The sequence below is a fragment of the Mustela lutreola genome, chromosome 10, assembly GCF_030435805.1.
Source record: "Mustela lutreola isolate mMusLut2 chromosome 10, mMusLut2.pri, whole genome shotgun sequence".
NCBI classification, from domain to species: domain Eukaryota; kingdom Metazoa; phylum Chordata; class Mammalia; order Carnivora; family Mustelidae; genus Mustela; species Mustela lutreola.
This window is the reverse complement of record NC_081299.1, coordinates 45,413,214-45,429,902: the sequence shown is the minus strand read 5'-3', so window position 1 is coordinate 45,429,902 and position 16,689 is coordinate 45,413,214. Positions and strand designations below refer to the sequence as shown.

The window sequence follows — 16,689 nt, the reverse complement described above, 5'->3', positions numbered from 1 at the left end:
ACAAAATCCCATTGCTTAGCCTCCCTCTTAAAAAACAAACAAACAAAAAAAAACCCTGAAAACCTCAGTTACTTTATTAACCTCAGTAACTCATTAACTTAACCTACAAAATATTTATATTGAATCCATAGATTTCTCTCCACTTAGACCAGTGGTATCAAATAGAACTTTCTACAATGATAGAAATGTTTTAAATAGCCTTACAATAGTCATTAGCCACACATTGCTATTAAACACTTGAAATATGGTTTGTTTAACTAGAGAATGAAATATTTTAATTGATTTAAATTTATGCTACATGTAGCCAGTGGCCACTGCACTGGACAGCACAAATCTATAGACTGTCACTTTGGTTAAAGCCACCATAATCATAATCTCTTAGTTGGACTACACGACAACAGATTCCTAACTGGTCTGGTTCCACTTCTGCCTCCATACCCATTCTATACTATAGTAACATCATTACACTAGATGGCTAGATCTTAATAATCTCTCAGGTTTTAGCTCAAACTCTACCCCCCACCCCAGTGAGGCCTTCCCACAACTTAATCTGAATTAGGACTTACTGCTTGCTAGTCACACCCTAGAACAGTAGTACTACCTTTCATTCTCCTCAAAGCACTTATCACTGCCTAAAGTAATGCTGTTAACTTGCTTACTCACTATCTAGAACTGTTAGATAGATCTAGAACAGAGGCTCCATAAAGGCAGAAACCTTGTCTTTCACTATCATATGCCCAATGCCTAGAACAGTTCCTGTTAGATACTAGGTAATCAGTAAAAGTGTGCCAAATAAAAGAAAAAACAAACATAATTCCTGCTTCTAAAGAACTTGGTCTTGTGGGGGATACTAATAAAAACAAATGAGCAAGCGCAAAATAATGTCTAGGGCCTTAGAAAGGCTGACTACTGTGGTACACAGACAATGATGCCTAACACAGACTTACAGAGTCACCTGTAAAGGCTAAGACCTAAATGGCAAATTGGAATTGGAAGCTTAGGGAAACGTGTGGGAAAAGCTTTCTAGGCAGAAACAATAGCTGAAGGACAATATGCAAAAGACAGTGGTGACAATAAAAGCAGAAAGAAATAGACTAAGAAGATATTTAGGGAAAGGGGCTGCAGAACTCAATGATTAATTATATGTACAGATGAGAGAAACAGAATTAAAGATGAGCCCCAAGTTTTAGGCTAGAAAATTGCATGAATGGTATTGTCACCCAAAACAAAACAAAACATTGGGATGCCTGGGTGGCTCAGTCATTATGTATCTGACTTCAACTCAGGTCATGACCCCAGGGTCCTGGGATTGAGCTCAGCCTCAGGCTCCCTGCTCAGCAGGAAGCCTGTTTCTCCCTCACCACTCCCCATTTAGGTACCCTCTCTCACTTCTCTGTCAAGTAAATAAATAAAATCTTTAAAAACAAAACAAAACAAAACAGAACAGAAAAAGTCTGGGAAAGAAAAAAAAGTTCAATTTAGTTTCAAATGATTCTATGACTTAAGAAGGGAAACATTCAATAAAGAGTTCAGTAAGTGTGTTCAGGATTCAGGAGAAATAGCTGGCTCAGAAATAATAGTTTTGGAAATCTTTAGCACAAAGATGACAAAAGACAACTATCATAATAGATGGGGTCAACCAAAGGTGATTCACTAACATTACTCTAGCTCACAATGCTGACATGCATCAAAATTTAATGGCTATGAAGATAAAGAGGCCCATAAAAGAGAGTCTTAAGAGGAGAAGAGAATGAAAAAAGAAAATCAGAACACTGTGATGTTATAGAAACCCAGAGAATACAACATTTTAAGGAGGTGATGGTGAACAATGTTAAAGAGCTGTCTACAGGTTGAGTAAGATAAAACTTTAAAAAAAGTGAACAGACAAAACTAGGTCTACCAAATAAGTAAGTACTAATCTTCTGATTCGTTGAAGTGAAGTTCTCTAAAGCTGGAAAAGAACAGCAACTAAAACCTAAACGCAGCAGAAGAAGAGAAATGATAAAAATCAGAGTAGAAATCAATGAAATAAAAAGCAAAAGAACAGCAGAATATCACCAAAACTAGAAGCTGGTTCTTTGAAAGATTTAATGAGACTGATAAACCCCTGGCCAGAATTTTCAAAAAGAAAAGAGAAAGGACCTAAATTAATAAAATCCTGAATGAAAGAGGAGTGGTGCCAACCAACACCACAGAAATACAATTATAAGAACATATTATGGGGGGGGCACCTGGGTGGCTTTGGGGGTTAAAGCCTCTGCCTTCAGCTCAGGTCATGATCTCAGGGTCCTGCGGTCTAGCCCCGAATCAGGCTCTCTGCTCAGCAAGGAGCCTGCTTCCCTCTCTCTCTATGCTTGCCTCTCTGCCTGCTTGTGATCTCTGTCTGTCAAATAAATAAATAAATAAATAAGAACATATTATGGGCAACTATATGCCAGCAAATTAGACAATCTGGAAGAAAAGGATGCACTCCTAGAGACATATTAAACTACCAAAACTGAACCAGGAAGAAATAGAAAACCTGAACAGACCCATAACCAGCAAGGAAATTGAAGCAGTCATCAAAGACCCCCCAATAAACAAGAGCCCAGGGCCAGATGTACAAAACATTTAAAAAAGAATTAATACCTATTCTTCTGAAACTGTTCCAAAAAACAGAAATGGAAGGAAAACTCCAAAATCATTTTATGAGGCCAGTATTACCTTGATCCCAAAACCAGACAAGGAGAATTATAGACCAATATCCCTGATGAACATGGATGCAAAAACTCTCACCAAAATACTAGACAATAGGATCCAAAAGTACATTAAAAGGATTACTCACTACAACCAAGTGGGATTTATTCTGGGCTGTAAGGTTGGTTCAACATCCGCAAATCAATCAATGTGATACAATACATTAATAAAAGAAAGAACAAGAACCATATGATACTCTCAGTAGATGCAGAAAAAGCATTTGACAAAGTACAGCATTCTTTCTTTTTTTTTTTTTTTTAAAGATTTTATTTATTTTTATTTGACAGACAGAGATTACAAGTAGGCAGAGAGGCAGGCCTAGAGAGAGAGGAGGAAGCAGGCTCCCCGTTGAGCAGAGAGCCCGATGCGGGCCTCGATCCCAGGACCCTGAGATCATGACCCGAGCCGAAGGCAGCGGCTTAACCCACTGAGCCACCCAGGCGCCCCGACAGCATTCATCTTGATCAAAACTCTTCACACTGTACAGAGAGAAGGTACATACCTCAATATCATAAAAGCCATCTATGAAAAACTCACAGCAAATATCATTCTCAATGGAGGAAAACTGAGAGCTCTTCCCCTAAGGTCAGGAACACAGCAGGGTTGTCCACTATTACCACTGCTATTCAACATAATACCAGAAGTCCTAGCATCAGCAATCAGACAACAGAAAGACATAAAAGGCATCTGAATTAGCAAAGAAGGAGTCAAACTCTCACTCTCTGCAGATTTTATGACACTTTATGAGGAAAACCCAAAAGACTCTACCCCAAAACTGCTAGAACTCATACAGGAATTCAGTATCAGGATATAAAATCAATGCACAGAAATCAGTTGCATTTCTATACACCAACAATAAGACAGAAGAAAGAGAAATTAAGGAGTTGATCCCATTTACAGTTGTACCCCAAACCATAAGATGCCTAGGAATAAACCTAACCAAAGAGGCAAGGAATCTGTACTCATAAAACTATAAAGTACTCATGAAAGAAATTGAGGAAGACACAAAGAAATGGAAAAATGTTCCATGCTCATGGATTGGAAGAACAAATATTGTGAAAACGTCTATGCTACCTAGAGCAATCTACACATTTAATGCAATCCCTATCAAAATACCATCAACTTTTTTTCAAAGAAATGGGACAAGTAATCCTAAAATTTGTATGCAACCAGAAAAGACCCCGAATAGCCAGAGGAATGTTGAAAAAGAAAAGCAAAGCCAGTGGCATCACAATTCCAGACTTCAAGTTCTATTACAAAGCAGCAATCATCAAGACAGTATGGTACTGGCACAAAAACAGACACATAGATCAATAAACAGAATAGAGAGCCCAGAAATGGACCCCCAACTCTACGGTCAACTAATCTTCAACAAAGCAGGAAAGTATGTCCAATGGAGAAAAACAGTTTCTTAAACAAATGGTGTTGGGAAAATTGGAAAACCACATGCAGAAGAATGAAACTGGACCATTTCCTCACACCACACACAAAAGCAGACTCAGAATGGATGAATGATCTATATGTGAGACAGGAATCCATCAAAATACTTGAGGAGAACACAGGCAGCAACCTTTTTGACCACAACCAAAGCAACTTCTTCCAGACCCATCGCCAAAGGCAAGGGAAATAAGGGCAAAAATGAACGATTGGGACTTCATCAAGAGTAAAAGCTTTTGCACAGCAGAGGAAAACAGTCAAAACCAAAAGACAACCAACAGAATGGGAAAAGATATTTACAAATGACTTATCAGATAAAGGGCTAGTATGCAAAATCTATAAAGAACTTATCACACTCAGCACCCAAAGAACAAATAATCCAATCAAGAAATGGGCAGAAGAGGCGCCTGGGTGGCTCAGTGGGTTAAAGCCTCTGCTTTCAGTTCAGGTCACGACCCCAGCATCCTGGGATCAAGCCCCGCATCAGGCTCTCTGCTCAGCGGAGTGCCTGCTTCCCTTCCTCTCTCTGCCTGCCTCTCTGCCTGTTTGTAATCTCTGTCTGTCAAATAAATAAATAAAATCTTTAAAAAAAAAAAGAAATGGGCAGAAGACATGAACAGACATTTCTGCAAAGAAGACATCCAAATGGCCAACAGACACAAGGAAATGACAGATGTTGGTGAGGATGTGGTGAAAGGGGAACCCTCCTACACTGTTGGTGGGAATGCAAGCTGGTATAGCCACTCTAGAAAACAGTATGGAGTTTCCTCAAAAAGTTGAAAATAGAGCCACCCTATATTACCCAGCAACTGCACTACTGGGTATTTACCCCAAAGATATAAATGTAGGGATCCAAAAGGGAAGTTTCACCCCAATGTTTGCAGTAGCAATGTCCATTATACCCAAACCATGGAAAGAGCCTAGATGTCCATTGATAGATGAATGGATACACACACACACACACACAATGAAATATTATGCAGATTTCAAAAATGAAATCTTGCCATTTGCAACAGCATGGATGTAACTAGCTGGTATTATGCTAAACGAAATAAGTCAATCAGAGAAAGACAATTATCATATGATCTCACTGATGTGTGGAATTTGATAAACAAGAGGATCATAGGGGAAGAGAGGAAAAAATGAAACAAGATGAAACCAGAGAGGGAGACAAACCATAAGAGATGCTTAATCTCAGGAAACAAACCGAGAGTCGCTGGAGGAAAGGGTGGGTGGGAGGGATGGGGTAGCTGGGTGATGGACATTGGGTAGGGTGAGTGCTGTGAATTGTGTAAGACTGATGAATCTCAGACCTGTACCCCTGAAACAAATAATACGTTTTATGTTAATTTAAAAAAAAAAAAGTGAAGTTCCTTAAGAACTACAGGGAAGAAAAGAAAACGAAGACCAAAATCAACAAATTCTAGTTCATGGGAAAGTTTGGAGTTTCCTTTGATTCCTGTTTACTCTTTTCAATTTTCTCCCAGTGGGATTGTACAATTTGAGTTAATAGAGAAATCATGCAATAAATATCCTACATTCTTGGTTTTTGGTTTTCAAGCTTTCTTGCTAGAGAAACTAGAGGCCCATTCTGTAATAAGGGACTATTCTTGGCAGTTAGTCCAAGACTGCACAAAACAAACAAAACCACTAAAAGGATCAGGTCTCTCTCCCTGTTTAAATCACTAACACTGTTAGAGGCTATGCCAATAAGCTTGTTCTATAGCAAGGATACATGAGTACTTTTTCCTTTAATTCAGTCCGCAATTAAAGAGGCAATCTGGCTGAATGGATTAAGCCCAAGGCTGGAAGCCAAAAGCTTTAAACATTAAATTCACCTCTGCTAATTACTTTCTGATCAACCCTGAGAATGTTCTACATCTCCCTCACAAAACAAAATAGCAAATAGTTAAATAATTCTAAACCAGAATAAGATAATTAGCTAAACCAAAATTTGAAATAATAATTACAGAAATGAAGTCAAGAAAACACTGGTAGATTTGACATAAAAAATAAGCTTTTAAATCCTCATGACAGTTGCAACTGCGTACTTACAAAATTTGATTTGCATTTATAGGAACAGAACAGAAACTAGGGCTCATACTCTAAGTGGGCAAAATTTCTCTGGGGTCTTTCAGGGTTGGCATTCTAAAAAGGATGAGGTCAAGAAACAAGACAAACACAGAGATCTCTCCCTTCACACTCATTCTGGCATGTAATACTTTTAGGCTGGCTTTCCAGCTTTCTCCTCTTATAGAAGTGGCTGCTCAGTAAGGAAGAGCAAAGAGATTTAGCTTAGAAGCCACTCAGTAATCAGAATCAAGTCATTATTAACATGGAGTCGAAGTCAGATATGAACTGTTTTGAGTAGGGGAAAAACAGTTTAGAATCCTGCAAGTGGACTGAAGTGAACTGAAAGCTTGTAAGTTACCTATTCCTACTTTAAGCCGATTGTCATCAAATACCAGGCATTATACCACTGCAGACACATCCCCATTTTAAAATTAAGGAAACAAAGAATAGGAGAGGTGGGTGACCAAGCTAGTAGCATAATTCTTATGCTAATCTTAAAAAGTCTGCATATACATTTTCTGGATCATCTGGAATATAGGTCCTAGACGATAAGCTTATAATCAATCATGCACTGCCATGATCAGAGACCTCATTACTTGTTTATGTTGATGAAGTGAACTTCATATGAAGAGGACACTGAAGCTAACTGTTAGAATCCCAGCTACCCAACAGCAGAACAAGCCCCTCCAGAAAAAGCCTTCTTGAACAATTAGGCACATATATATATTGTTGGTAAAATGCACTGAACATACCAATTTGCAACACTTCACTAACAATAAAGGTAGCTAGTATGAGTAAAGACTAAACACATGTTCCCAATCCGAGCAATAATTACTGGATAAGCCACTTGTTTAAGGATTTCAGGAATGCTCCCATATTAGTTTCCTACTGCTGCCATACTTCAAATTTGGTGGCTTAAAACAACAAAAATGTATTATCTTGTAGTTTTATATAAGTCTGACATATCTCACTGGGCTAAAATCAAGGTTGGCAGCAAGCCTCTAAAAGAAATAATTTTTATTTTCTAATTTTTAGAGAGCCTGCATTTCTTAGCTCATGGCCCTTTTCCTCCATCTTCAAAGTCAACAACAGCCAGTTGCATCCTTCTCACATTTTATCACTCTGACCTCACTTCACTCTCAAATCTCCTTCTGAGCCCTGACTCCCTCTTTCACTTTTAAGGACCACTGTGATTCCAGTAGAATCAGCACACCCAGAAAAACAAAGAAAATCTCCCTATTTTAAGATCAGCTGATTAGCTACTTTAAATCCATCTATAACTTTAATTCCCCTTTGCCATGTAATGTAACATATTCGAAGATTCTAGGGATTAGAATGTCTTGTGGGAGGGGAGCATGATTCAATCTACCACAGCTACTATGCTAGCCTTGTCCCAAGGCAAATAATGTACCTCTGCGGATTACCTAGCTGTTCCTTGTTGACACTGACATCCAAAGACTGCTCACTAACAAAGTTTAGGCTAAATATAATGTCTGATTATAATGAACTAGCAAACAAAGCCTCAGGGACATTAATGATTTTTTTTCCTTTAAATATTATTTGAATCAAAACATAAATAAGGATGTCCTTCTACTATTTAAATAACAATGATTTGGTTTTTGAAAAACATTATTTATCACATTATATTACAGATACTACTTCGAATTTCATTGACTTCATTGTCTTATATTTAAATTGTGAATTTATCTTGGTTTCATAATTGTGTCAAAGCTCTAAGGATATGGAGTTTATTACACCTAACTTTTACTAAGTATACTTAATATACTTAAGTATATACTTAAGTAACAATATACTAAAAATAAATCAAAACCAGGGATCCACAAATTTATTTTTTTCCCTAAAAGGAATTCATATAACTTTGTTTTGAGAAAGACTGGAGTACTGGAGTAAAGCATTAATAGCACAGCATTTGGAGTCAGATAGGAACTCAACTACCAGCTCCTCTACTTACTGGCTCTTTGACCTTGGATACATTGCTGATACTCTTTAGATATGCAATTTCTTTACTTATAAATGGAAAACAATAATACCTACTCTATAGGTATCATGAGGATAAAGTGAAATTGCATCTGTAAAATACTCAACACAGTTCCTAGCCACAAGCAGGTACTCAACAAGATTAATATTTATTTTACAAAACTCTATTCAAGCTTTAAGATTAAAAAGAAGAAAATTTTCAGTGTTTAGCATATTACATTTTCTCACTAAATATTATACTACAACTTTAAATGATTTCTAAGAATACTATTATATACTCAGTATCTACTTTCTCGAGGCCTAATAAATTTTAAATTATTTCTTTCAATATAATTAATCAGCTTTATCAATCTCTTCATATTACCTTTTAAGTTTGTAACTTGTCCTATCAAAAAAAAAATTCACCTGCCTTCCTAAGAGCTTTGCTATCTAGTAGACACAGTAATTACTGCAGTTTTGGAAGTAATATATGATGATGGATAATCTTAAACAGTTACATTTTATCTTTTCCTAAAAGAAATCATTGTGATGCTAATGAAAAAAAGATTTAAAAAGATTTAAAAAGATGTAAAAAGAAAAAAAATTTAAAAATGAATTTAGGAATATCAAAGTCCTAAGTGCCCTTCGAAGTAAATACTAGAATAGAGTCAACTTCCAAGGCTGCATTCATCTCTTGAAAACAATACCAATTTTGAAAAATGACTTTTGTTTATAAACTAAAAGTATGCAAGAAAGGATTGATGGAGGCTAAATGAATTAATATTTGCTGAATGTAAATACTAAGATTTATACTTTCGTAACAAGTTAACTAAAGATACACAATTTTTTGTGAATTCATAGGAAATATTTCAAGACAGTTTATCTTTTGCATTTTCAGATACATAAATACTTACAGTTTGATAATATGAGGATGACGAAAGAGTTTTAGGTTTTGAATTTCTCGTTTTATTTTTCCAACAACATCTAAACTGCGAATCTTCTGTCTATTTAAGATTTTAACTGCCACTTTATGGCCTGTCAATTGATGTTCTCCAACTAAAGAAAAGAAAAGGAAAAAACTTGCTGTCATAGCAACATAATCACTTATTCATTCTTCCTTCTACTGTAACCCCAAATCTCTCTACTCATACACACCACTTTCATATAATCTACTGCATAGAACTTAAGTTCTTTTTACTTCTGTTTCTTCTACTAGAGTATGCACTCCCTGAGGAAAGAAACTACATCTTGGTCTTCTCTATATCCTAGGTACCTAACAGGAGATGTTCATTAAATATTTGTTGAAAGGATTACTGAATTTTTTAACACTACAAAAAAATAACCAAGTTTGGAACATCTTTCGGATAGAGCAGAATTCACTGTTTTATTAATCTCTTAATTTCTTCATTTCTGGTTAATGCTAGTCATTGTATATGAATAAATGACTTCTATAATAAATTAAAAACTTAAAACTGGTTTTATTACTTCTTTATCAGAAAATATACATGTAGCCCTTATTTTACATATTTTTTGTCTTTTCCATAAAGATTTCCTATTTCCTCCTATTTAATGGGGTCCCTACTTCTTTCAAACCTTTATAGCATGTTTACAAAGCTCATGTATCATTTTTCATTTTTAGGCTATGGTAAACATTTGTGATTTTAACAAATCATAAGACATGAGCTATGAACACATACCCATCCCGACCTTAAGTAAGGCAGTCAATATTCATTTGACTCTTCCGGAAGGACAAAGAACAGTATTTTGTACATAATATATGCTAAATAAATCTACATGGCATTAAATGAAACAATAGTCCTTCCCCTTTCATGTAACACATAGTATCCACACTACTAGTAATATCCAAATACTGCTCAGATGAAAAAATCCCTCTATCAGAAAACAAACTTGTCAGCCTCCCCTTCTACTTCCCTCAATTACTATTCTAAACATTGACCATTCACCTTACAACACATAGTCAACCATCTACTCCTTATAGCAAATTCCCCTTTCATTTCTTTGGGGGCAATCACGTCCATAGGAGTGATTTCCTCTATCTTAAAGTCTTGGTTATATCCACATTTCTCTTCGCTCCAGTCTTAGATGTTTTCACCCTTCTCCTGTTCAAAGCCAGTATCACCAACTTGTGGCCTTGAACTCACCTCTTCTACACTCTCCTGACAATCAACCACTTTCTTTTCTAATAGCTCCTTTTCCTTAGCCCATCAATATCCCGTCCATCTTCCTCTAGTTTTCAACATTTGTCTCACCAGCATTTCTCAAAACAGCAGTGTACATTTATTGTCTGTGCCTCCTCCTCTTTCACCCTTCTAACATCACTGCTATCTGGCTTCTGCCTCCACTCCTCTATTGAAACCAAAGGTTCACAAAAGACCCTTTAATTATCAAGCCATGTATACCTTCCAGTTCTCAGATCACTGCAATCTCTGTTGCAATAGACAACATTGATTACTCCCCCTTTTTGGTGGCACTTCTCACTCCAGTTTCTTCTACTCACTCTCAGATGGTATGCTTTATGGCTTTTACCTATTCTTTAAAGTTTAGGGTTCCCAGGTTTCTAATCTATAACCAAAGTAGATCCTTAAGTTATCTAGCCCATCTCTCATAGTTGTAATTATCAACCATGTGCCAAGGACTCTGCCCTTTTCTTCAAATTCATGTATCTCAGTATAGTATTGTTCCACAAACACCTCAAATTCAGCATGTTCAGAAGTAAACTCAGCATCCTCTTTCCCTTCCTTTACCAAACCCATGTCCTCTATTTCACTTGATGACACACAGCCTATATGCTAGAAATCCAAGAGCCAGTTGACAATCTCTTAACCATTTCTTGGAGTCAAGTTCCACAATCATTAAAACAAATACATTAATAATAATAACAGATGTGACAACAACACTTATTGCTTATTCTGTGCCAAACATTATTCTAAGTACTAACTACTCTGCTCACTCAACCCCACAACTCTATCAAGTGTTACTGTCCTCCACTGTAGTAATGAGAAACCTGAGGCACAGAGAAGTAACTCAACAGAAGTGATGCAGTACAAGCTGTCACAACATCTGATCCCAAGTTTCCTCACTTCAGTTCACAGGAAGCATGGTTAACTACATATAATAATGCTCCCAGTGAGAACAATTCAAACATGAAATGGGCTGACCTAGAAAGAACTGAGTTTCTTGTCACTGGAGATTATTTTTACCTTTATAACTTTCTCAAGTATTAAATTATCATCTCAAAAACTTTAGTGAAGCTTGAGAGTTATTTTACCTACATATAAAATAAACTGGTAGCCATCATATCAAGTTCAAGCAATCTATCCTAACATTCCAAAATACGTTTCTAGAACTCCAGAAAAATATCAATTTCAGGGACTTCCTTTTTCAGTTAATTTTTTAAATTCCAGTGTAATTAACATACAGTGTTATATCAATTTCAGGTGTAAAATATAGAATTCAACAATTCTAAACATTACTCAATGTTCATCAAATTAAGTGTATTCTTAATCCCCCTCACCTATTTCACCCAACCCCCCACTCTCCGCTCCCCCCGTAACAACCAGTTTGTTCTTTTTATATTTAACAGTCTATTCTGTTCTTTTTCTTTGTTCATTTGTTTATTAAATTCCACATATGAGTGAAATCATATGGCATTTATCTTTCTCTGACTGACTTCACATAGCATTGTATGCTCTAGGTCCATCCATCTTGTTGCAAATGGCAAGGTTTCATTATTTTTTATGGCTGAAATCAATTTCAGGGGATTTCTACTCAATTAAAATAACCTAAGTGGTTTCTTGATCCCTGGGTAGTTTAGTACTCACTTTTGGGAATTTCATAAAACCCAAACACTTGCCTACATGGCCTAAAAAATAGGTCTCTCTCCTCAAACGCCAGACAACCTCAATGAAAGTAACCAATGCTGCATCTCCTTGTCAATTAAAAAAAAAAGAAAAAAAAAAGAGTTCAATTCCTCTTTCCCCATTTGATAATTGAGAATACTGACTACTGAGAACATATATGCTCTTTCCAGAGCAAAGAGTGTAAGAGCAAAGACTGTAATAGTCAAACAGATGGATGTTTTGTTTTTTAATGCGATATGCATAAACCAAACAACAAAGAAACCAGAAAGTGAATGAAATTGCTCAAAAAAAAAAAAAACCAAACAAACAATTTAAAGATGAAGTATTACTGGGGCACCTTGGTGGCTCAGTTGTTAAGCATCTGCCTTTGGCTCAGGTCATGATCCCAGGGTCCTGGGATTAAGCCCCACATCGGGCTGCCTGCTCAGCAGGAAGCCTGCTTCTCCCTATCTTTCTCCAAGCACTTTTGTTCCCTATCTTGCTCACTGTCTCTCCCTGTCAAATAAATAAATAAAATCTTTAAAAAAAAAAAAAAAAAGATGAAGTATTACTTTGTCAACAAATTCAGTAAAGCTGCAATATACAAAGTCAATATACAAAAATCAGTTGTGTTTCCATACACTAAAAATGAATTATCAGAGAAATGAAGAAAACCTTACAATTATATCAAAAGAAAATAATACTTGATAAATGTAACCAAGGTGAGAGATCTGCACACTGAAAATTTTAAGACACTGATAAAAGAAGACACGATACATCACGCTCCCAGACAGAAGAACTGATAATGTTAAAATATCTCTAAAGACAAAGCAGCCTACAGATTCTACACAATCCTCATCAAAACTCTAATGACATTTTTCACAGAAACAGAAGAAACAATCCTAAAGTTTATATGGAACCACAAAAGACCCCAAAAAGTCAAGGCAATCTTGAGAAAGAACAACAAAGTAAGAAGAATCACACTTCCAAACTTCAAACCATATTACAAAGTGATAGTAATCAAAATAGTCTAATACCAGCCTAAAAACAGACACACAGGTCAACAGAATAGGACTGAGAACCCAGAAATAAACTTATGCATATATGGGTCAATTAATTTACAACAAAGGAGTCAAGAACATATACAATAGGTAAAGGATAACCTCTTCAATAAATGCTGCTGAGAAAACTGGATAGCCACATATCAAAGAATGAAACTAGAACCCTATCTTACACATTACACACACATCAACTCAAAACAAATTAAGAAACCATAAAACTTCTAGAAGAAAACATAGGTGATAAGCTCCTTGAAATAAAGCCTTTACAACTTTTTTTTTTTTAGATATGACAAAAAAAAAACAAGAAAACAAAAGCAAAAATAAACAAGTGGGACTACATCAAACTAAAAAATTAAAAATTTTTGGACAGAAAAGGAAACAAAATGAAAAAGCAATCTACAGAATATGAGAAAATATTTGCAAATCATCTATGTGATAAGGCGTTAATATACAAAATATATAAAGAACTCACACAGCTAAATAGCAAACCAAAAACAAACAAAAAAAATGATTAAAAAATAGAGAAACTGTATAAACATTTTTCCAAAGAAGACATACAAATGGTCAACATATACATGAAAAGGTGCTCAACATCAATTATCACCAAGGAAATGCAAATTAAAAGCACATCTGCTAGAATAGCTGTTACCAAAAAGACAAGAGGTAACTGTTGCCAAGGATGTGGGGGGGAAAAGGGAACCCTTGTGCACTGATGGTGGGAATATAAATTGGTACAACCATTATAAAAAACAGTATGGAGGTTCCTTAAAAATTTAAGAGAACTACCATATGATCCAGCAATCCCATTTCTGAATATGTATTTTAAAAAAATGAAAACAGGATATCAGAAAAATACCCCCACTTCCATATTCACTGCAGCATTATTCACAACAGCCAAGACATAGAAACTACCTAGGTGTCTGTCAACAAATGCATGAAGATATGATACACACATACACACAGAGCAATATTTGCGACACCATGAATGGACTTTTGAGGCATTATGCTTCTGGCTTATAAGCCAGATAAAGAAACACTGCATGGTATTGCTTATATGTGGAATCTTTTAAAAAACGCAAACTTGTAGAAAAGTGGAGCTTGGTAAAAACACACAAACTTTCATCTATAAGATGAATAAGATCTGAGGATCTAATGTAAACTTAGTGACTACAGTTGAAAACACTGTGTTGTATAACTGAAATTTGCTAAAGAATTTAAATGTTCATCTATATATAAATATAAAGAATATATATACATATATATTATTTTCATGTGTACTTTTACATGCATAAATAAAAAAGAGGTGACAGGTGTGTTAATTAACTACATGGGAGAAATCTTTTCACTATATATTATATATATCAAATCATCATGAGGTACACTTTAAGTATCTACAATTTTATCAGTCATACCTAAATAAAGCTGAGAAAAACTTCTAAAAGTAATTTTTTTTTAAGGCATGGCTTTTTGACATCTGAGAAAACAACTGATTCATCTATCTGAAGAAATTTTTCTCCATGAAACACTGGAAAAGAAATGACATTATCTCTTGAAACAGGAATGTTGATATGTTAATTGGATATCTAATATTGAGTCAAATGTACTGGGGGAGCCTAGCTGGCTCAGTCACTGAACCTACCGACTCTTGATCTTGGGGTTGTGAGTTTGAGCACCATGTTGGATATGGAGACTGCTTAAAAATAAAATCTTTAAAAAAAAAAAAAAAGAGTCAAATATATTATGAATCCCTCTTCTTTTTGCTGAACTATATTGCCCCTATTGCCTAATAACATAAGTGCATAAGCGAATTAGTACTTTTAATAATTAAATCCAAATTCTCTCATCATCATATTCTACATGAAAGCCAAATGAATATTCCTAAAAATATTGTAAGAAAAACAGATTTAAGACCAAGAATTTCTTCTGTATTACACCCATAAACTCTTCTAAGGAAGTAATTGAAAAAAAGAAAAAGACTTGGATTCATCAGTTTTATTTCCATTCATTTATTCAATCTAAAAAACATTTACTGAATACTTTCCACATACCAGGACTATGTTGATCAAATACACATGAAAAGAGAGGTTTCACAGGACTCCAAATTTTAGTAGGGGAAAAAATATCAGCAATAAAGGAGCTAAAATAAATTAGCTGGTATTAAATCTGTCTGCAGGCTATTAGGAATACCTTCTTTGTAAAGGAAGAACACAGATAAGAAAGAAGATTTTTTAAAAAATAGCAGGGATGGACAAATTTGCCATAATTTATCATTACTCAGAGTAAATATCCAGATCAATATAAGCAGTAAGGGATGTCTATTCATGGAACAACTATTTAATGAATGCCTACCATGGTAAGCATTGCACTAAACACATGAAAAGTGAACCAATTAGTTGTGTCATACCCCGTATTTATTCCATCCTTCCTTCCCAGACATAAAGACTCCTGAATTATACCCAAGCACATGGCTACCCAGAGTAGAGACTGCATCCTAGCATCTCTTAACTAAATTTGGCCCTATCACTATATTCTGGCCAATAATATGTAAGTAGAATGCCCCTCCTAAGCTTATTCATTCCTTCCTCCATCCTAAAGCCTGGAATGCCAAAGCCACCACCTTGAACCCTGAGGACAGGATTAGGCAGGTGGGAAGCAAAAGAAGAGAGAAACCCATGTTTTTTATGTCACTGGGTACAACAACATTCTGTCCACCTACTCAGATTGTTTTAAGAGAGAAAAATACTCTTATTTAAGCCACTTTCCTGAAGCTGTCTACTATTCAGCTGAATAGAATTAATTCACTATTTAACATACTTTAAAATTCAAAAGGTGTGAACTTATTTCAAATGTTCAGTTTTGCTGAACTATCATCCCTGAACTAACAGAAATAAATTTATAGCCCACACAATTTCTTGGATTAAGTTCTACAAATTTACCATTCATTCGTGTTTCATTTTGCTTTTCCTCAATTATAGCCAAATTACACAAAATACTCCCAAAAGCCATGGAATTTTATGGGAAAAAATCCATACCTACACTATCTATGCCTTTTAGGATTTTTACATTTGATGAGATGAAGAGCTGTCATACAGAAGAATGAAACTCATTTATATTATTCAAGAAGGAGAGCTGTGATTAACTGGAGCACCTGGGTGATTCATTAAGCGCCACCTTCAGCTCAGGTCATGATCTCGTGGTCCTGAGATCAAGCCCCACATTGGCCTCCCTGCTCAGTGGGGAGTCTACTTTTCTTTCTCCCTCTGCTGCTCCCTCAGCTCGTGCTCTTTCACTTGGACTCTCTCTCTCAAATAAATAAAATCTTAAAAAAACTGATAGAAATTCTTTCAAAAGTCAGCTGCTCTAGGAATCCTCTCCACACCTCCCTTTTCACCACTCCAACCTATACTGAAAATTACCTCCACACAAAAAAATTTCCCACTTAACAATGTAGCCTGACTATACATTTTTTAAGTCATTTTATTGAAGTTTAAAATTTGCCCCTCATATAGTACCATAATTTTGGCAAACATGTATGGTCATGTAAC

The 16,689-nt window shown here is 35.6% G+C and overlaps 1 protein-coding gene across 4 annotated transcripts in view; it reads right to left on the bottom strand.

Moving 5' to 3' along the window:
• Window positions 1-16,689, bottom strand: part of PRKAA2 (protein kinase AMP-activated catalytic subunit alpha 2) — a 72,729-nt gene that overhangs the window by 34,333 nt on the left and 21,707 nt on the right. For all 4 annotated transcript variants that reach the window (XM_059135255.1, XM_059135258.1, XM_059135256.1 and 1 more), the window contains exon 2: window positions 9,138-9,279. In XM_059135255.1, coding sequence (XP_058991238.1) covers window positions 9,138-9,279 — 142 coding nt within the window. The remainder of the gene's footprint in view (window positions 1-9,137; window positions 9,280-16,689) is intronic.